This window comes from Laetiporus sulphureus (assembly GCF_001632365.1).
Source record: "Laetiporus sulphureus 93-53 unplaced genomic scaffold LAESUscaffold_2, whole genome shotgun sequence".
NCBI classification, from domain to species: domain Eukaryota; kingdom Fungi; phylum Basidiomycota; class Agaricomycetes; order Polyporales; family Laetiporaceae; genus Laetiporus; species Laetiporus sulphureus.
This window is the reverse complement of record NW_024468511.1, coordinates 58,631-79,703: the sequence shown is the minus strand read 5'-3', so window position 1 is coordinate 79,703 and position 21,073 is coordinate 58,631. Positions and strand designations below refer to the sequence as shown.

The 21,073-nt window shown below is 53.8% G+C and overlaps 7 protein-coding genes across 7 annotated transcripts; 2 read left to right on the top strand and 5 right to left on the bottom strand.

The window, feature by feature from the left end:
* Nucleotides 1-162: 162 nt before the first annotated feature.
* Nucleotides 163-2,828, bottom strand: LAESUDRAFT_641454 (P-loop containing nucleoside triphosphate hydrolase protein; the record flags this gene model as incomplete). Its single annotated transcript, XM_040903661.1, has 11 exons — nt 163-255; nt 307-375; nt 429-988; nt 1,041-1,212; nt 1,270-1,343; nt 1,395-1,593; nt 1,650-1,723; nt 1,777-1,928; nt 1,985-2,432; nt 2,484-2,564; nt 2,624-2,828. 11 exons carry the CDS (start codon nt 2,826-2,828, stop codon nt 163-165), a joined length of 2,127 nt encoding a protein of 708 aa, XP_040769411.1.
* Nucleotides 2,829-3,202: 374 nt separating this feature from the next.
* Nucleotides 3,203-6,938, bottom strand: LAESUDRAFT_719710 (DUF323 domain-containing protein). Its single transcript, XM_040907684.1, has 12 exons — nt 6,356-6,938; nt 5,544-6,217; nt 5,376-5,491; nt 4,916-5,320; nt 4,852-4,863; nt 4,744-4,785; nt 4,499-4,687; nt 4,064-4,438; nt 3,806-4,008; nt 3,634-3,750; nt 3,541-3,580; nt 3,203-3,488 (listed from the first exon to the last, which is right to left on the bottom strand). The coding sequence occupies exons 1-12, from the start codon at nt 6,682-6,684 to the stop codon at nt 3,372-3,374; spliced, it is 2,619 nt and encodes an 872-aa protein (XP_040769410.1). The 5' UTR covers nt 6,685-6,938; the 3' UTR covers nt 3,203-3,371.
* A 1,091-nt stretch (nt 6,939-8,029) lies between these two features.
* Nucleotides 8,030-9,437, bottom strand: LAESUDRAFT_733748 (zf-DHHC-domain-containing protein; the record flags this gene model as incomplete). Its single annotated transcript, XM_040910442.1, has 6 exons — nt 8,030-8,123; nt 8,191-8,454; nt 8,519-8,619; nt 8,672-8,826; nt 8,876-9,244; nt 9,302-9,437. 6 exons carry the CDS (start codon nt 9,435-9,437, stop codon nt 8,030-8,032), a joined length of 1,119 nt encoding a protein of 372 aa, XP_040769409.1.
* Nucleotides 9,438-9,883: 446 nt separating this feature from the next.
* Nucleotides 9,884-13,167, top strand: LAESUDRAFT_733747 (uncharacterized protein; the record flags this gene model as incomplete). The annotated part of the gene is made up of 11 exons (XM_040910441.1): nt 9,884-10,222; nt 10,301-10,381; nt 10,452-10,684; nt 10,740-11,067; nt 11,119-11,218; nt 11,281-11,371; nt 11,436-11,873; nt 11,921-12,234; nt 12,273-12,493; nt 12,564-12,987; nt 13,076-13,167. 11 exons carry the CDS (start codon nt 9,884-9,886, stop codon nt 13,165-13,167), a joined length of 2,661 nt encoding a protein of 886 aa, XP_040769408.1.
* Nucleotides 13,168-13,423: 256 nt separating this feature from the next.
* LAESUDRAFT_754314 (uncharacterized protein) lies at nt 13,424-16,130 on the top strand (the record flags this gene model as incomplete). Its single annotated transcript, XM_040911871.1, has 11 exons — nt 13,424-13,684; nt 13,775-14,028; nt 14,077-14,334; nt 14,391-14,441; nt 14,512-14,521; nt 14,574-14,628; nt 14,685-14,795; nt 14,847-15,293; nt 15,371-15,550; nt 15,612-15,863; nt 15,934-16,130. The coding sequence occupies 11 exons, from the start codon at nt 13,424-13,426 to the stop codon at nt 16,128-16,130; spliced, it is 2,076 nt and encodes a 691-aa protein (XP_040769407.1).
* Nucleotides 16,131-18,120: 1,990 nt separating this feature from the next.
* On the bottom strand, nt 18,121-18,546 carry LAESUDRAFT_641073 (uncharacterized protein; the record flags this gene model as incomplete). The annotated part of the gene is made up of 3 exons (XM_040903641.1): nt 18,121-18,277; nt 18,330-18,415; nt 18,478-18,546. The coding sequence occupies 3 exons, from the start codon at nt 18,544-18,546 to the stop codon at nt 18,121-18,123; spliced, it is 312 nt and encodes a 103-aa protein (XP_040769406.1).
* A 998-nt stretch (nt 18,547-19,544) lies between these two features.
* On the bottom strand, nt 19,545-20,620 carry LAESUDRAFT_151140 (uncharacterized protein). Its single transcript, XM_040901365.1, has one exon. The coding sequence runs from the start codon at nt 20,515-20,517 to the stop codon at nt 19,906-19,908; it is 612 nt and encodes a 203-aa protein (XP_040769405.1). The 5' UTR covers nt 20,518-20,620; the 3' UTR covers nt 19,545-19,905.
* Nucleotides 20,621-21,073: the final 453 nt, after the last annotated feature.

Below are 21,073 nucleotides of genomic sequence, written 5' to 3'. Positions count from 1 at the left end.
GCATGGGTAACTCCACAAAGTAGATACAGCATCAACAAAGGGTGGCACAGCAAGCACGATCCAAAAGCGAATGGTCGCAAACACCTATGTGATGTAAGACGTGAAAATAAGGATGAACAAAAGCCGACAGACTTCCATGGGTATAGATATGCGCCCACACCACTATACGCTTTTCTGATTTAACACCGGCACCTCTGCAATATAGCTACGGGGCACAGCAGACACTCCGCGAGCATAAATATTGCTCGTGTATACCTACGCAGCACGGCATCAGCATCATTCAACCGCGTCGATAGACGCACGTACCAATTCATCGAATATTATCGCCGGTACCTTTTTGTCGCATAGCGAAGACGATGGATGAATCTTGACAATCTGCGAACTCGATCAGCGAATGGTGCCTGAAACGCTCGACCAATGCGACTTACCGAAGGACCCATCAGCTGTTTATATGAGCCATCCGGCTGCAAGAACGCCGCATGCTGCACAAGCCCGCGTACCAGGCTCTTCAGCACATTCTGTTCCTGATCCCCACATGACACCTTCCAATCAATCCCCATCCGCGCACACACCTCCCTCAGCTGGTTCTTGACATCCTGCGCCTCAAGCAGGCACCGCTCATTCAGAAACTGCTTCTGACACCACTTCCGCCGACCATTCTTGCTCTCAGCCTTGGCAATCTCCTGGTACGCGCGCACGACGTTCAGGATTGTCATGTGATCGCCACTGCGATGGCGGAACTTCTGTCGCGCTTCGAGCCCGGCTTCGCGGTCGCCCACAGAGTCGAAGAAAGGTTTAGATGACGCCGAGAGGACGGAAACGATATCAATGACTTCGAGCGTACAGCCCAGCTCGCGTGATGCGACGATGGCGCGCGCGAGGTTGGGCTCGAGGGGAAGGACTGCCATAGCTCTGCCCAACTGCGTCAGGCGTTTCTTGCTGTCGAGCGCACCCAACAAATACAGGCTCTTGAGCGCCGCGGCGACTACTCTGATCTCAGTAACATTCATTGCTTAGTTGATGTTCGTCTGTAGACTCACTGGCTCCCGCATCAGGCTCGTCCATGAAGTCTAATTCTTCGAGGTCTTGCCCGAGACATTTGAGCTGAAGCAGACTGGACGCCAGTGCACATCGACGGATCTCTGGCTCAGCAGAATCGGGCATAGCATTGAACGCTTCTTCCGTGTACAATCGGAAGCAAAATCCGGAACCCTATCCAGCAGTGCGGAAAGGTCAATTAATGGCTCGCGAACGGTACAGGATTCTGACCTCGCGACCGGCACGACCCGCTCGCTGCATTGCGGATGACTTTGTGATGTCTTTCGTAAGGAGAGTATCAAAGCCTGTCAAAATATCAAACTTGGTCACATCTTCGAAAAACAGTCGTGACTCACCAGAGCCTGCGTCCCGGACGATATATCGTTTCTCCTTACACTTGCCCGTGTCAATAACGTATTTGATCCCGGGTATCGTAATAGACGTTTCCGCGATGTTAGTGGCCAATATGCACTTTCGGGTATTGGGCGGTGTTGGGGTAAATATCCTTCCTTGTTGGTTTGGAGGTAATGCCGCATACATGGGACATGTTGTGATCTAAAGAGAACAAGACATATGGAGTGTACACAAAGTAAAACGATAAGCGGACGTACCCCTGGACTGTCTTTCGGCAACCTATCAGCATATATTTTGATCGACTTCTCCAAACTCTCTATATCCTCCTGCCCTAGAACGTGTGTCAGTTGATAACTCAAGATTCGGGTAGAATGTTTGCCATACCAGGAAGGAATATCAAGACATCGCCCGAAGGCTGATCCGTGTGGATTTGGAAAAATGTTCTGAGCGCCGAGTCGACGTAATCCGGCTGACCAGCAGAGGTGTGAAAGATCGTAACAGGATGTTGTCGGCCCTTCACGTAAACAATCTTCGCACTAATGAACGCCGGCCATTAGCATGCTTTCTGGGGTAGGGAAACGATCGGACTCACTTGTCATAGAATCTGCTGAACTTCTCCGCGTCTAGGGTAGCACTCATAATCACAATCTTGAGCGGGTTCATCTTCGCCGCCGAACCCTTCCCCTTCGCATCAGACGGACTGTTCCTCTTTTTCTGGATGGACTTCAGATTCGTGATGAGCAGATCGGTACGCAGCGTACGCTCATGTGCTTCGTCTATTATGATTACGCTATAACGCGATAGCAGCGGGTCTCCGAGCAGCTCGCGTACGAGCATGCCATCGGTGACATACTTGATGCGCGTCTGGTCGGACGACGCCTCGTTGAAGCGTACTGAGTAGCCAACGACACCACCGACAGAACCGTTCTGTTCAGCTGCAACCCGTGCTGCCAGCGACGTTGCAGCGACTTTTCGAGGCTGAGTGACAGCTATCATGCCTTGGCCGGCGATACCGGACTCGAGCAAGTATTGCGGAACCTCTATGATTCTGGATTTGACCTACTTCCTGATGTACAGTGAAAGTGACTTACGCGTCGTCTTTCCCGAGCCCGTCTCGCCGATAAGGATTGTAACATCATGTTCAAGGATTACCTCGACTAACGCCTCCTTGCCTGCCATCCCACTCATAAGCGGATCTGCGCGCGGACAAATGACACGCAACTAGTCGTACCTGATGCAATTGGAAGATCCTTCCTCTGCTCCATTATGAGTGCAGCCTTGGTCCCGCTTGCATGATTCTTTCCTGGAGTGTCGACCCGCGCTTTCTTCCTCGTCTCAAACGAAGGCTTTCGCGGTGTGCTCTGCGCGTTTTTCAAGGAACTATTTTGGACCCTCGAACCCTTCTTGACTTCCAGGTCGTCATCAGAGACATTCATCCATGCATGGCTGCGCTTTTTCTCTTCGCGAATTTCTCTTCTGGGAGACTTTGGCGTGCGAGAAATGCCCTTCAGAGCAGCTATCTTCACCATGTTTTGAGCACGGAGGTGTTAATTCGGACCCGCGGAAGACAGAAGATTCTTCGGCTCGCAGCAAGTGTGAAGCCACTTTCCAAAGCATAGAGGGTTATAAGAAGCGAAGGAGACATTTTTCATTCCGCAATTGCAATTTTTGTTCATAAATTCGGTTTAGTGATTTCCTTTATATCCCCATTTTGGGATAGGAACTTAACCGGGTTCAAAAAGGATTTGTCACGAAAAAGGTGAAGATCAAATAAATATAGGCCTAATGTGTTGATAGCTAGACATCGTATAGGAATATGTACGAGACGGGATCATATGTAGTATCGCTCGCGATACAGTGCTTATACTCATCGATGCTCTGAAACTCTTCAGCCTCGCAAGGCGTTCCAAATCTTCCATACAATCGCTTTAATTCATTCGATACTACAAGTACAGATGCAGGTTTCATGCATGTATCCATCAGACATCGTACGCAATTCGAGCGCCGACCCATGCATACGGATAGTTATGCTGGTAGTAATTCCTCACCGTGCGCCGTTCGGCAAGTCGAGGAATGGTCGCATAGGACCCTCCAATCTGCGATACGACACATGAATTCCAGCTCACACTGAGAGCAAAGCCCACTTACCACAACCTGGTGACAGCCGTCGAAGAAATCGAGGGAATAGCTGTAGAGAATATATCAGATTTATACCCGCAGTGTCGGGAGAAACGCACTTACCCAGGGTATAGCGGCGACGGAACAAATCCGTCGTGCTTCTCAAACACAGTCGACGTCCACTCCCACACGCCCCCATTGTGTCCCTTTCCACCGCTCTTCTCCCCTCCCATCGTAGCCCTGCATACCAAGCACCTTAGCGACAGCACAGCCGCTGACGAACGGAGATGCTTACGGTACAGGGTGCCAGTTACGGAATCCTATGTTAGCGCCTCCTTCGTAACCGCACTCAAACATGTCAAGGAACAGTCGCAGCTCCGGCTCGGTTGGAATGCGGCCGCCCTTGACGCGGGCATAAGTCGACAAATTGTCGTAGGAAGTGACGATTGGCCAATCCCTAGCGATTTTCATTGAAATCGGCCCGTACAATGTGCGGACCTAAGACGCGCGAAATATTAACATCATAGTGACATGTTAGGCAAGGATCACGTACGAAAATCTCTCCATCGATTTCGATCCAGCTCGCAGGAAGGCTGACCAAGCCTCTCCCCTTTGCACTGTAAAAGTCGAAGAACTCCCCATTCGTCACAGGCCTCCATTCAATCTTGAACTTGCCGACCTGGACGTTTCGCTTTGGACGCTCGTTGTCCCAGCCGAAAGCGTGCCCAGCGACCTCCGTAGACGAGTCTTCGGCCTCGTCGTCATCATGGCCCAGAGTAATAGTCGCTGGCCCGAGCGTCACCGTGGAGGACTTGGGTGGCAGGATATGATCCCATGACTCAGCCAGGATCGACCACATCGGCGGGCTGAAGCCGGAAGGAGGTATAGTTCCTGTGCCTGCGCGTTGCAGAAGCATATAAAGTAGGGTCTACGAATATAAATCAGATACCCGCAATAGTGGGGCTGAAACATGAACTGAGCGACCTACCTCGGCGTGAAACGCCTCGTGTTCAAGGGTCATGAAGAGCACCCGTGCTATCTTCCTTGTCAGCTTCACAGTGCCAGCCTCGATGTCGCGATACAGCTTGCGAACCCGCTCTCGCACGCTATACTGATAGGATAGAATGCTCGGAAGTGATGGCCATTCTTCATCGCGCTGTGGCACTTCCGAGTGGGGCTGGCGGAGACTCTACGTTAGCGAACGTCATGACGCAGTAGCGTAGCGGGACTCACATGGCACTGGGTCGGATCATCTACATTGGGATCAATACCTCGCTAAGACATACGTTAGTCGCTCTACAACTGCGGTGGAACATAGCCAGGCTCTCTGGTCAACCTTACTTCAAATATATACTGTCATTCTCAGTCAGCTGAATCCGGATCTCCACGCCAGGAAACACCTTACCTTGAACTTCACGGGCTCAGTATCAGGCTCCTGCAGCAGCCGCGAGAGATGAATGGACAAAAACGTCGGTATATGCCCCAGGTAGAACAAGCAGATGTGCCGTAAGTCGATCGGTTTCTGGAACATCATTGACGGCGGGATCATGCGCTGCGTGATGAAGTCCCATGCGTCCCACATGTTCTGCCAGTCATCTAGAGTGGGCATGCCGAAGGGGGTTTGAGATGACTTGCTTGCAGGAACCAGAGCAGCTTTCTCAGGAGCACCGATAGATGGTGAGAGCAAAGGGAACATGAAGGGTGGGCGCTCGAGCAACCACAAAGAGTATCTCGAGGAGCTGTCTAACCAGCGGTGAATGGGCCGCAAATTGGCCCTTGTGAACAACGTGTAGGCATCGCGTTCTGAAAACTGTGACGATGTCTGTTACGCAGTGAATGATGATACACAGGATAATTGGACGAACCTTATATGACACTTCAATACGGACAAGTTCGTCTTTCTCGTACGCATACCTCGCTGATGTGGCGGGATCGACGGTACTTTGAGCATAAATGGATTTGTAATAGGCCTCATGTCTCCCTGTGCAGTATGTGAGGCTCAGCATCATACACCGGAGGCTCAGGTAGCCTACGTTCGTCCGCATTGTACTTCCCCACATATTCCCACTTACTCTCATCGAACAAGCTCTCGTCGCCTAGTGCTCTACCTGTGCATCGTAAACCATTCATTATGAACTCTCTCGTAATGCCCTTGGGATCGTTGTACGCCAACTCGATCTCGCTGGGGTCATTGTCATGATCCAAACCCAATAATAGTGTATCACCAGAATCGGGTCTCAATGGCAAGGACCGCAGGAACGCAGCATCCTCCCCACGAGTAAAGTTGCCGAGAGATGAGCCCAGGAACAACAAGTGCACGGGCTGCCGCGCGCCCGGAGTCGAGGGCGGAGTTGAATCCGCTTCCACGCTGTCTCTTCCGGACAAATCGGACGTGGCGCTGGGAGACGTGTCCCTGCTTGGCTTGTGGGCTCCAATTAGCATGATGGACAGGCGATCGACGTCGCCACGATCTTCGAGCCCGCCCTCTTGTATGAAGTTGAGTCCGTCATCATAAGTGGCGCAAAGCCCCTGCGTAGTGACCTTGCCGTTGATCATAGCTCCTATCTCTGAGCGATTGAGCTCCTCCAGCGTCCTCTTGAGCTCGCTCTCTTGCAAGTCGAGGGCATAGTAGGTTATCGGCGACTCCACAGTGGGTGGTACAAGTTCTGCGAGTGCACGGAGGATGTGAGAAGTCTTCCTGAGGGATCTGTGGGAGCACATCAGTACCATGTCACGTGATCGCGTACACCGTGGTAGACACGTGGATTTACAGATCCATACTAGATCCAACGATCTGGCTGTGCGTTGCGCCCGACCAGGTGCTTGACTGAATATGCGGACTCACCCTGCTCCGAGCTCGACAATCGCCTCCTCCGTCTTCAGCTTACCGCCATCACGCGCATGCATGGCAGCAGCAATGTCGTCCGCATGTTGTTTAAAGATCTGCTCCTCAGCGGGAAACAGATAGTATTCGGGAGCCTTGGTGGTAATGTCGTCGTACAGCCTCAAGCCACGCTCGTCATACAAAAGCATCGTTGAAAGAGACTTTTGGCCTGCTGGGCGCGACAGGCCCGCGATAATCTGGTCACGGATGCTACCTTCGCCATTAGTCGCATTTTTGGCAGCGCGTACGTTGATGATGTTGACAGGAGGCACAGATGGTGCAGAGGCCATCGGCGGGCAAGTGGGGAACGTTACAGATGCTCAAAGCAGGAGCGGGATGTTGATGAGAGCTAGCGAAAGCGGGTGCGTTACAAACGGGCTGAATATATAACTAGGCCGTCGAATGTGGGACGCCGGGCATCACCACAAATGGGCATGCGCTGCTTATGTCATCGCTTATGACATCAGGACGAGTACCGGTGACCGTCCATCGCTGCGCCAGCTCCGTTCAGCCTGTGATGCAGGGGACGCTTCAACGTAATTAGCTTCCCATTCTATCCTACCTTCTAACCCCAGATGTCGCTGCGAAACATGGAGCGTGGCGCGAGACGACGCCGGGTGCAGACACGTTGGCGTTGTCCTAACGAACGTGTCTGCTTCTTTGCCTCACCCGGGTAGCAAACCACTTGCGATGAGTACTTATCCGCGTCGGTGACTGACCGTCGCAACCTGGACTCGCCATCAGTGTTCCTGCGTTCATTCGGTTCCGGCAGAACGGCGCTTTCACTCGTCCAGAATCCGAGTTGGAAATGACCTATCGCAAATCAAGCTTTGCATTTCCAATCAAAACCTCCGGCGGAGTCACTCGCGGGGCTTCTCGTTCACACACGGATGATTTGTGTCGCTTTCTTACGAAGACGACCGAGTAAGCCTCTTTCGCGAAAGGCCAGTTGCGCAGCATTGCTGCGAGCTGAGGACGAGGTACCTTTTCATGCTAATTGTCACGAAGTCACCAATTCCATTGGTTGATAAGTTACAGCAGTCCTGAAACGTAAACGTAATGCCGGTCACTTTTTCTGACCCGTCCTTCCTGCCAATCAATCTTCCGAGCGATCTTCCGCCACATCTCCCGACTCCGAGCTGTCGATTTCGTCCAAATGCGCTCTTAGGCAGGCTCCAGAAGCTCGATATTAACACATATGCTCTAGCCATAGAGGATTGATACACTGAGGTAGTGATGCAGCTATGCTATAGTGAAGTGAGGGTCAGGACAGTACTCAGAAGATTGCTTGAAAGGTTCATTGAAAAATCATCATTTGCCATTACATCTCCCATCAAGTGAATGACTTTGGGGAAAGGCTTGAAAAAGGCACATTGTGCACCTTTCCTGGGCAATAACTTGCTCGTGGTTGACTCAGAAATGATAGTAAGATGCTGCAGCAGGGGAAAGTCAAAGAAGAACAGTTCAATATGATAAATGGCATCACATCTGCAGTCATTACTGTAAGTCCACCTTCAGGTTAGTCGAGGTATGTATGATGAAATCAGAACATGCGATAGTCACCCGAACACCCATTATCTGTTCCACAACATCGAGAGCCGAGAGCAAACAGACAGCGATTACGATCTAAATCCATCAGTCTTTGTCCGCAGAAACTAGCTCGGCTGCCAGGCGCGCGAGCATCCCTTCCGCGCGCGGATTGCGCGGAAACGACTTCCCATCTCCTTTCCTATAAGATTGACGGGAACAACTTGAGATAAGTTTACCGTAATCGAAGACCAGTTACATAAACGTACCCTCCGCCGCCTACTAGTAAGCGGTACATCCAGCCCCACGGCCGATCCCACCCCATCACCTGTCCCCAATTCTTCCGCCAGCCGACGTCGTACAGACGGACGTGATGGTGCGCGTCGCGCACCAGGCGCCGTTGCGGGTATGAGAGCTCAAACTCTTGTGGTGGGTTGGAGAGACCTTTCACTCCGCTAATTGGAGGTGGTAGTGGTGGGAGGTGGCGGAGGAGAAGGAAGGGAGAGAGGTGTTCTAGGGTTGTTTGGTTGGTTCTGCGTTCACAAAAGGAGATATGATATGCATGATCAGTTCTGTGGCAAAAGAAAGCACACTCACGTCGTAAGGTATAGATGATATATCCAAAAAGAACCAAAAACGAGGGCCATAACGATTCCGTAGAATGCGAGGTATATGTCGTGCAGAGGTGTGTTTTCATCCTACAAAGCAGTGAGTAGAGTAGCACGGCAGGATGTTCAACGAGAGACGCACGATAGAGAGAGGGTTTGTGAAAGCGAAGTATACCGCCTCGATGCAGAGAACAGCGATGTAGATCGATAGCAGACTGACGCACGTAAGAAGATGCAGGAAAGCGGAGTACGTACGGTGGCCTATGCACCGGTCGCCAAGCCACAAGCAATGATGGTCTTCGGGCAGCTCAGCATGACATCCATCCCACTCTACAATTACACTCACCCATCTTCAGCACGCACCTTCCGCACGTACTACAATGGTGCGTCCGCTCCGGCTTCGGCGCGTTGCATTTCCGACACCACCGCCCATGGCCTTGTGTTTCGCGCTCATCGGGCGCCAGCAGCGCCTGCATGAAGCTCATCCCATCCTCCTCATCGGATGTCGCACCCGTCTCCGTCTCCTTTCCCAGCGAGACGGGCCCAGGATCGCGCGCCAGTATGAGTATGAGCGAGGAGAATGCAAGGAAACTCAGAGTGTATGTGACAGTGAGATGAGTGAGAAACTGGAGCGGCGAGTTGAGCACGCGCAGGTGGTAGTTGACCAGGACGATGAGGAGGGACGGGTGCGGGAGTAGCATAAGGACGACCGCCACTGCGAATGCGATGAGCGACGTGCAGCCGACGTGAGTGTACAGCGGGGAAGACTAACAGAACAGCGGCATGTAGTGATACCACCTCTTTTTGCGCGTAGGCGCATCCGTCTCGTCATCCTCCTCATCCCAGTGCTGCGCGAGTCGCGGGGGAGGGGTCGCAGGCGGAGAGACCAGCGGGCTCCTGCGAGACATGAGTCCGAGTTGAGCGTTCCAAAACTCTAAGTAATTCAACAAAAATCCAAAGAAAAGATGAAGGTCTGTTCAGGTGATAAGGACGAGAGCATCACAGCCGAGCATGCCTTGACTGGCAGCCGTGCAGCAGGCAGAGATGAAATGTTTGTGGTCGTTCGCCACGGTGGAGAGCGGGGACTGGCAGGCACTGGCCCGGGTACGCAGTAACCGGGCATGCTTCGGGCTTGCGGTGTGGGAGCAGCCTGCTACTTCTGGAACTGAACTTTTGCGATCACTTGCATTTAGGCGTTGAACTCAGAGTTTGAAGTGGTCGGCTTGCAGAACTCGCTCGACGTTGTTCTTGGACTTGTTCTACCACTTCTGGGCTGCGCGACTGGGACCTTGAAGCTTGGGGCTTAACGATATAATTGGTTGCTCACAGGCCCCGTATCTTGTTCGCTCCCACTATGGCCGAGTCTTCATCCTCCTCCCCGTTCACTCCGGCCTCTTTCAACGACTACAATAATTCCCTCCAAACCGTCGCACTTACCGCAACGAAGCGCGGTGCCCAGCTCCCTGCTGACATCTCTTTTCACCGCACGATCGACCGCGCCTTCGGACGGGAGCTCGACGCTTGCTCCGCACGCGTACTCTCGCTCACGAACCGCCTCCTCGCCCTTGCTGCGTCCGTGCACGGGAGCAATGCTAAAAGCAAGGGAAAAGCTCGTTTGGAAAGCGCGGAGGACGTGCTTGATGATTTTCGCGCACTGGTCGTAGACCCGATGGACCAGCTGCTGGAGCGTGCAGTAAGGAATGCTCTACTTGCATGTTGGGCTGCTCGTCAGGAGCTCGTGTCTGATACGTTCCCGTTATGTTTCTTGCAGGATATTTGCCTGGATGAGGTTCTGGGACGCACCAAGCCTCCTGCGATTGCCGTGAACCCCACGCCGACCACTATGCAGAAGGTACGTGTCCGGTCTCCTGCTCTGACTATCTCTTGTCCTATTGTTAACCCTGCCACCTTCTATCGCGCAGAAAAAGGCAAAAATTCCACCAAAAGGCCGACTTGACCCGGCACTGCAGCATGCCTCGCACCTACCGAAGCCTCAGCTTCGCTTCGCCCGAAAAGTCGACAACAGTCCTCATACGATATGGCAGCCGACGCTGCAGCACAAGTACCATGCGCAAGTACCCCTGGGATACAATCTCAACGATGCAATCGATGTTGATATGGATGGCGAAGGGGACGAGCTCTCCGTGCCGAGCGCGTGCGTACACTGTCCACACTCCCCTGAACTCCCTTACTCATCCCTCGAATCGCAGCTTGCATCCATATCGCTATGAGATCACACACACACCTTATCCCTCGCACATGTTTGCTCCCGCGGAGCCTATCGCGCCTGCATCCTTCGATGTGACGCCCTTCACGTGGGTCGACACACCCGCGCACTTCTCCGCCATGCTCGAGCGCCTGCGAGACGCGCGCGAGATCGCGGTCGACCTCGAGTATCACAGCTATCGCACGTTCGGCGGATTTGTTTGCCTGATGCAGCTCAGTACGCGTGAGGCGGACTGGGTCGTGGACACGCTCGCCCTGCGGGACGACATGGAAGCGTTAAATGAAGTGTTCACGGACCCGCGAATTGTGAAGGCAAGGAGAAATGTCTGTGCCATGTGGAATGACATTGATCTTGCTTCGCAGGTCTTGCATGGTGCGGAGAGTGATATTGTTTGGCTCCAACAGGACTTTAATTTATACATCGTGAATCTATTTGATACCCATCATGCTTCGAAGGTGCTGGGTACGTGATCTTCTCATCGGCCTGTGACCTCCAATGACTTACAGGCCCCGTCCGAACGATAGATTTCCCCCGGCATAACTTGGCCACTTTGCTAGAGATGTATTGCGACTTTATTGCGGACAAGCGGTATCAACTGGCCGACTGGAGAATTCGGTGCGAAACTATTCTTCAGCATTTGGTTGATTTGACTAATCGCTCGTATACGAATGCTTTGCAGCCCACTGCCGGAAGAAATGCTTGCGTACGCACGATCGGATACGCATTTCCTTCTCTTCATCTTTGACAACTTGCGCAATGCACTACTTGACCGCGGTCAGTCCCTGTCGAGCTCGCAGTCTTGTGCCGAGACTCCTTCCGCGTCGACGTCTCTATCCGGGGCCCCAACAACAGACCCTCAAGCACTCATTCGCGAAGTACTGTCGCGCTCGGAAACGACAGCATTACGAGTATATGCGAAGGAAGGTTACGATGCCGCCGGTGGCACGGGGCCTGGCGGCTGGGACAATCTCGCGCGCAAATGGAACAAGGGTGCGCTGATGGCTGCTGCCGAGCTCGAGGGTGTAAAGGACAGCGTGTATGCCGTGCAGCGCGCAGTTTATCGTTGTGTCCACACGTGGCGAGACCGTGTCGCGCGGGTGGAGGACGAGAGCACTCGGTGAGTTGACCAGCTACTCGCGTGACCCAAACTGACCTGCACTTCAGCTATGTGCTCGCAAACCATTACTTGTTTGTGCTCGCCGAGCAACCACCGGCCGACATGGCAGCTCTGCTCCGCACATTGCGCTCGGTACCGCCCGTCGTCCAGCGGCGCGCAAAGGAGCTGCTCGGTGCCATCCGCACCGCCGTCGCATCGGCGCTTGCCCCATCCACATCGGGTTCGCCACCTGCCATTTCCGGCGATGCCGAATTTTCTTCCGGCATCTCGGCGCTCGAGAACACGGCCATCAGCACTGCAAGAGTTGCCGAGATGCCGCAGTCGATTGCCGACGATGATGCTGCGGTGCCAAGCCCGCCAAGTGTGAAGGCGGCGCCGTCGCTTTGGTCCCATGGTCAGTGCTTATTCTGTCCGTTGTTATTGGGTGTTGCGGCGAGGGCTCACGCAAGGTGCGACCTGCAGCGACGAACAAGGCGAGCATCGCATCGGCATCGGCATCGTCGCTGTTCGGCGCGACCCTCGCACCGACGAGCGGGAGGGACAGTGTCAAAGAAGAGGTGCGGGTGTCGTACTCCGCGACGAGAAGTGCGCTCTTCGATGAGCGTGTGACCTCCATATCGGTGAGCCATCTCGTCTTGGTTGCGCACAGATGTGCCCCAGGCGCTAACAGTGGCGATTGGGGGACTGTAGCGAACGTCAGAAACGGCAAGAGGGAGCCGCTTCCAAGAAGTAGTGGCACGCATTCACGGCACGCTGGTCATCGCGCCAACAATGCCCAAGCTTGCCGCCATACCGAGCAAAGCCGGTGCCGAAATGGTAGAGGCTGTTGAGGAAGCAGCTGGATCTGCGCAAATTGAAGGCCAGGCGGAAATTCCGTTTATACCTGCGGCCCAGCGCACAAGTGCCAAGATGGAAACCGTGGACGACACGATTGTGGTCGTGGGCCAGGCGCGAGCGAAGAAGCGCAAGCGAGCTCCGCCGAGAACTGCCGCGATCGAGGTGGAGTCGTTTGACTACAGCACCGCGTCAAACATATTGGATGAGGGCTTTGATGGCGATGCGGCCGAAGAGGCCGGCACGAAAAAGCAGAAAAAGAAAGCACGCCAGATGAAAGGTAAACGCTGCGCTCCCTTTGGGCTAGATCTGCTTGCTGACCGCAGTATGGTTGCGATGTGGGGTGAAATGCGATGGTTGGATGGCAGGTGCGGCAGGATACCAATACGGCGAGTTCCCGGCGCCCCCGAAGGCTCTGAGCCAGCCGAAGAGCGGAAATCAGTCGCGCACATTTCGATAGCGGCGCACAGGCGTTCGGCGATGCATGTAGCGACACGAGTGTTCGGAACATTGCACACAGATGGGCTATTGAATGAGATGCGCAAGGCGCCAGTTCCACATATTTCTGTATCTGATAACGAGCGTGTATGAGCGCGAGAGTCGTGCCTGCTGCGGTTCTGCCGGCCCCACAACTTGTGTCCAAGCTCAACTGTCGCTTACCTCAAGTATGTGCACCCCGATGTATTGTCTGTCTTCTTTCTTTCCTCACCCATGCGATGAGATTCCGCTTCCTTCCTACGCGTCCACACTATGACTATTTCCCGCTTTCCCAGTTCCCCTTCAGCGGCGGTCCAGCAGCGGCCGCTGACCATACGTCTGCACCGCGCCTCCGCCGCCGGCTCGTGCTCGGTGCTCTCTTCACCGCCGCGCTAATTTCTCTCCTTGCCGTCCTCCACCGCTATTTTGCAGACTATGATGACGACGACCTTGACTACGACGACCTGTTCGAACTGAACATCTCCTACCTCCCATTCCAGGTACTTCGCGTTCATTGTATGCGACCGCAGCTGTTGTGTTGTGGCTGCGGCACGCGACCTGACGACACATCTGCTCACGGCCTATTATAGGTCTTCTCGGAACCGAAACCTCCATACACATCGCTGCAGCCGGCGCACGCGCTTCCAGACTCATGTCGTGATGAGTACTTTGCCAGTGGCGCGCCCTGCTATGCTCCTGAAACACCCAAGTTCGACTTCCTCTGGACGTGGGTGAACGGCTCCGACCCGCTTCTGCACCAAGCAAAGAAACACGCGGAAGCGCAGTTCAGTTCTGATGATCCTTTCCGGCCGTCGGATACTGGTAGAGAGGAACGCTTGTACCGGTGAGTAGTACCACTATGTCTCATGCGTCAGCTCAATCCTGCCGACAGTGACCATGACGAGCTCCGGCATTCACTGCGCTCCGTTCTTACCTACTTCCGACCCTATGTCCGCAAGGTCATCCTGCTCACCTCCGATTTCTCCCTCCCTGCGATCGCGCTCCCTCCTTCCTGGCGCCTCGGCCAGATCCCACAATGGCTCGACCTGACGAAGGAGATGCGCACAGGGTGGCGAGACGGGGACGTGACGCTGCAGATCGCGCATCACGCAGAGATATTTGAAGATTACCAGGGCACGAATTTCAATAGGTGCGCCATTTTTGCGGGCGGGGAGATGTGCTGCTTAGATTGACTTTGCGTTGAAGTCTGGCGATCGAGACGCAGCTGGGCCACGTGGCGGGTGTCGCGGACTATTTGTGAGTGCAAGATGCCCTCTTGTTTTCCCCCGTGCATGCACTGATCCATACGGTCTTTTGATCCATGCAGTATATACATGGTGCGTCCGCGGTGTCTGTGCGCTCTCTAATGCTAACGCTGCATGCTGACAGAACGATGACAACTACCTCGCCACGGACGTCACCCCTGCGACGTTCTTCACGTCTGGTACGCCCGTCTCTTGTCTTCGGCGTTGTAGTCCTGCTTGACGTCCCCATGCGCAGCGTACGGCATTGTGCTTCACCTAGACACAGGTTTGCGGATACCGCCCACGCGTCCGACCGAGGAAACCGAGGGCGAGTGGCGCGGTATGGGCGAGACCAACTATATGCTCAGTGCGTCCACCATTCGTGTCGATCCTTGCCTACCTCACACCTTCTCTCCAGGCCAGCGGTTCGGGGCGCGACATCGCCCATACGTCATGCACCAAGCCAAAATTGTCTCACGCGCCTTGCTCCTCGAGGCCAATGCCATCTGGACATCTGCCTTTGCGCGGAGCGCGTCGCATCTATTTCGTGAGACTGCTGGTCCGGGCATGCCTGTCGACATCAATACCATGTTCCTCCACGGGCACTTCATCGTGGAGCGCGCAAGGGAGGCGATGCTGTGGGCATGGGTCGTGGGGAGGGTCGGCGGGATGGAGGATGACTGGGGCGTGCCTGAGGCGCGGAGGGCGTGGGAGGAGCTCGGGGGTGCGTGGGATGGAGAAGGCCCGATTGGACGGGAGATCGCTGTGAGGAGTGGGCATAGGGAAACGTTGGTAAGGGAGAGGGTGGAAGATACGTTGCGTTCAAGCGGGGTGGGCACGCTGGGGAGAACCTCCTACCGATTCTGTGAGTTATAACGTTCTTTTCACTCAATGTATGCGCCTTTTCGGGTGATTGCTGACATGAAAGCTTCGCCCGCTCAGCTTCTTTGGATGGATATGCATACGGCACAGGTGGTGATCCACCGAGGCTCACTCCGGATGTGAATGAGGGGTCACTACCGCAGTGTGTCATCAGTTACGATGAGTGCTTTGCAGGGCATACACGTGCGAGCGAGGTCTTCAAGAACATCGCGTTCCGGCATCCACGGTGTGGCGACTGCGGTGCGTCAGCAAGCCCTTGTTACTGTTCATAATCCCGCTTACATCCCGTCTATATCATCAGTGATCTCCGCGCTCGTGCGCGCAAGCGGCCGCTTAGGCATCTCGGTGTTCCTGCCCGACCCCGATCGCACGTTTGCTTCACTCGCAGGAAAGCTGCCTGCATCTGAAGATGCCGCGGAGATCTCGTACCTGCCGCTGGTCGAGCGCTGGGAGGACGGCGCCTTCGCACTGCGCGACGCCATGCAGGTGGGCGGAGAGCGCAATGTGCGTGCATGGACAGAAAAGCTGCTCGAGCGGTATCGATATGTCATCGGTGCGTGGCTTTATCGTCTCACTATAATGTTCAAATAATTGACGTCGCGGATGACGCGCATATGCTTCAGGGAGCTCGCCAGCGATGTTCGAGCGTCTGTACGACCCGGGCCAAGCACGCGAGATGTTGGGGCGGGTGGACGAGAATGAGCAGCTGACGCTGCTGTGCATCAACGACGATGTATATAATGGCGACGAGGAGGTCGCGGAGATCTTCCGGGATTGGCAAGATCGGCGATGGAGTACGCCGGCGCAATGGGAGAAATAACGAGTTGCGGCTCAGTGCCTCACATCATCAGATGATATCTTTTGTCTGCACTTCATTTTCGCTCTTTTGTCTCCATGCATTTCACCAACTCAACTCAAACTCTCACTCTCATTCATACTATGCCCATTGGACATTGCTGCATTTCCTCGTATCTGTTGTGGATTACACCTGGATCGTGTACGCGCTGTGTTGCTGACGGCGGTCTTACTTACTACCTATGTGCGCGTCGAGCGTGCAGGATAATCGAGGGTTGTCTTTATCCGACTATGCTGAGATGTGTCCATGTGGCATACGCGGCGTAATATTCTCCGTGATATGCAGGATACCGCCATCACGTTTCCGAATAAAATCGAGCATCTGCAATCGCAATCGGCGATGAAATATTAGGCATTGAAGGCTTCGTAATGGTATCTGCTTTGTGAGCTGTGCTTGCGAGCGTGGAGAGCGTATTAACAGACATGCTATGGGAGGCTCCACTCACACGACTGTCTCATGAGGGCACTCAGCCTGGTCCTCGACTTTTCCTTCCGTACTCTGCTGATAGTCGGCGCCGAGATCTCCCACCAGTCGAGACAGCGGTTCGCCGCCAGCGGCTGAGTCTCGCATGGCCGTTTGGGCACCCAAGTTGCAATCCGAGGGCGATACACCACACCTTCGTGACATTTCGCGCAGGTCCAGAATGAAGCGAGTCATCATCATCGATGAAGTGATACTAGAGATGAATTAGAACTTACCCCCCCCCCCCCCCCCCCCCCCCCAATTTGCCCATAAGAGTCCGATGTTTACTTACGCCACGATGGATAAAATCCGATGAATGCGGTACGTACTCCTGACATCTGGAAGTATCAACACGTAAGTGATGAAGCTACTCATGATGATATCTGTCAGGAAGGCACATGTATCTTCTCTAGGTGGCTCCGTTTAGTCCAGAGAACGATGTCAAGGATATTCAAGGCGAGTAGCCTCCTAATACCAAGTAGTCAGACGATGGTTACCCACTTACGAGAAGCAGTGGGTTGCTTTTTACGACATTCAAATTTAGAGTCGTCAGCTACAGGCGACCACTAATCCACGTGCGCACCATTCTTTAGCAGGAACACTGCGGTAGAGCCATGCATGCTGGCTTGATGAGCGATTCGAGCTGCACTGAATGTCTTGTGCAACTCCAACGTCACAATGATCACAAGGACAACCGACACGGTGCGCGAGATACGTGGAGGAAAGATCACTGGCGGCGCAATGTGAGTGCAGAGGTAACGATGCAAGAAACATCAGATTCATTACGGCTGTATCGGGCAGGATCAGCTCAACGTACCACAGGTAAAGCTCTTCTTCCAGGTTCGCAGTTTGCGCAGGAGCTCTGTACATATTTTGCGACCGCCAATGCGTACGCGGCGTCCCATGTGGCGACGGGTGGGCAGTGACAGCGCGCTCCCATAGTACCCGGACGTCTATCGGTTCCGGCTGGTCGCCATGTTGGCGAGGCAGGCCTGGTGTATTCCTGGCTACAGTATCAGTCTCATCCAGCAGCATGTGGCCTATTTCCTTTGGGCTTTCAATCCAGTCGCTTCTCCGGTATCATAGATGCTCTCAGGTAAGAGTGAGATAGGTGAATGCATTTCCATGTATGCTACGGCGCATTCCATACAGAACAGAAGCTGATCTCTTGACGCCAATGTCAGTCAATGCCCAGCGTGCATCCAGCAATGTTCTGCACGAAAACTGGCTGCACATGAAATCATTGTCGGTTAAACGAAGCGATTGCGGCTACGGAGGGACACTGAAGGCTTACGACTGCTCCAGCATACAGTCTGCGGTGGAACTGCCATACGGTCCTGTGCCGCGAAATAGGATCGGACTGAGAGAAGCGCAGCTCCAGAAAAATATTCACGAGTTAACTGTACGCGTATGTTCAACGCTGGGGTAAAAGTACAACTGCATGTTTTGCAGCCAATACGCAATGGCAATTCGGGCAGCTCCCCTCCGACCTCTACTCCTCTTCCTCTTCCTCTTCCTCGCCTGAATCAGACTCGCCGTCACCAGAGCCGTAATGATTGGCGCCATTGGCCGTAGCTCCAGCCGTGCCTAGACAGTTGCTGCATTGTTCCGGGTGTTGATGCATGACAAGTGACTGGTTAGGGAGCGTCCTACAGCGCGCGTTAGAACATCAACGGGGGACCGTCAGCACTTCCTACACACAATCTCTCCGTACACTCGTTCGCGCAGTCGTGCGCATCCGCATTGTGGAGCCTGCTCCTCCGACATGTCACGCGATTGCAGTCTATCTACACACGATATTCCACTCAGTCACGAGATAATATATGCGCGATACACAGGCCATCCGCACCATGTGGCGGCGATCAAGGAGTTGATGGCCGCAGCGGTACTCGGTGTAAGCGAACAGGTAGTAGCACATGCTGGGAATAGAATGCGAGATGACGAAGGCAGATGAAAATGGCAAGGTAGATATACGGCGGCAAGTGGACATGAGAGAAGGGGGCATACCGGACCTGCGAGTCAAATGTAGTGCTGGTCCATGCAACCCCGATCAGAAACCAGAAGGCGATAGATAGGTTACTTCCTCCAATAGCTCGAAGTAAGCTTGCATTTCGAGATATGGGGTTCTCTTTGCCTGGCTGGGTAGCATCTATTAGCTCCCATGTTAGCTGCCTAGTATATGCCTCTTCTTTGACAAACGTGACAGATGCAGCGGGACAGTCATCGAGAAAAGAATGGGCAGACCACTGCCCACTCGAGCCAGAATCCCGTAAGCTGGCTCGGGCAGGGAGCATGAGCGGCATGGAACTTCGTCCTCCGCAAGACAGATAAGGCGCGCAAGATTGATTTGCAATGCATCGCAAAAGTGAATATGTAGAACTCAACTGCAAACATATATCATCAAATCCTGCTTAACCATGTGATGTTCGGGCACCGCGCAAACGTCCATGGACACAGAAGGCGTATTTGTCAGAGGCAGCGAGAACACCACACCGGCTCGGCACATAGAGCACTCACAGGATGCCAACTACATAAACGCCTCACATCGAGAAGTGCGTGTAACTTCCATCGTGAACCTGTGAACAAAGCCCGCTATGGGGGATCTGCGCGGTGAGAACTATATCGAATGAACAGGAACCGGCGTACCCTGAACGTGTGCACACCGGCCAGAGAGTCCACGAAAGTGTGAGTTGGCTTGACAAATGACACAGTCGTCAGAGGCTCTTCGCCATAGCTGAGGAATTATACATACTTCACCTAGCCATGGACACGAATAGCGAATGGTAGACTTCTGAGTTTCGTCCATACTCGCCCATCACATGCCATCGGCTTAGGTAATACACCTAACTCATTCGCTAAAATAAATTGGGCCAATTCATGATAGCAGTGCAATGGCTGAGCCTACCGGAGATGATGTTCGCATTGCAGACCGGTCAGTAACTTAGAGACGTGTCTATACCGATTGTGAAAGGCAGCCTGTAGAATTTGCCTCACCGTTCACCCGTGAGGCCTGCAATCCGCGCTTCTTTCATCGTTCCGTCCGCTATGCACTTCAATCGATCGGATAACACTCCTCGTCGGCGGAGAATAACGCATCGTGTGATACTCAATGGTCTGTGACACATCCGCATGCTTCAGACGGGATATATCCTCTGTACACAAGGGGCCCGTGGACCCTGAAGGGTGAGTGTCTTAACAAACACAGTCATATGAAGACTGCCTCTTGAGATGTAAAAGACTCCGCCAATGTGCCACCATGACACATAGAATAGTGTCTTCATCGGATACAATGTGCACACTCCAAGGACGCTCCACAGACGAGTAGAGATAACAGTCCGGAAAGTCGTGCTATTTTGCATGGCGGCGTAGAAAGAAGCCAGCTAATAACGATTGTGTCGACCTTTTGGAAATACGCCTGCTGGAATCTGGCCACTCGTGAGGCAAGATCGTCCTGTACAATATCAATAACAGAACAATGATGCCATGAGGAGTCGCGGGATAGAGCAATGAGGAAGGGGACAGGACAATCTGGTGGTCGTTCACATTCATAATATATTTGGTTATCGATATACCGGTCGACCTCCGGTGTGCCGCAGGGAAATCCTAGCTGAGCGCTGTTTAGACCAGCAGGGGGTGTTTGAAAATGGAATGGTATGCTGGAGGCCGACATTGCTGAGTTGCGCTCCATCGTAGCATAGCAGACAATAGAGAGTAGGCCGTTGCCGGATGTCGAAAATATAATATCACCAAATGGAGATAACGAGGAAAAATGCTTGGATTTGTGACGAGTGAGCGAGCAGAGGTGTAAGGCCAACGATGTTGAACGAAAGTCCGAGAGCAGGCATAACTGAGTCAGGCACATGAGAGCAAAGAGAAAGAGACGAGACATAGGCGAGGCGGAGCCGGCTTCTCCACGACTGAGGAAACCCAGCGGGATCTTCCACCCAAGGTCCAATGCAGGAAGATAATCACCGCGCGACGGGAGCGAGCCCGTCAGAAGAGGTGGTCACCAGTCGATTCATGACCATGGTCCGCCCGCCGCCGTCTGCTTCCGTGTCTCGAAGCCCAGCCTCCTACGCACTTTTCCAATATCTTTCAGATTCGCCGGGCTTGTGCCTGCACCCGAACGAAAATTGGAGCATCTCTCGGGTAATAGGCGTCCGATTGGAAGACAAGAGCAGCTTCCAAGGTCGATGATGAACCTAGATACCGCGGACACATAACGGGGTGCGATATTCCGTTCGCAGGGTCTGCTGCTCGTGAACGAAATGGAGCGATGGGCCGAGGCGTGCGTCTATTGGGCTGGGCGCGAGCGGGAGACGAATGGCTGGAACCAATGGATGTGGGTCCTCGCCCGCGCAGGAGGGGAGGAGAGACGTTGAGACTGAATGGGCGGGATGGCGATAGCGGCGAACGTGCTGGCTGGTGCGTCGCTGTTGGCGACG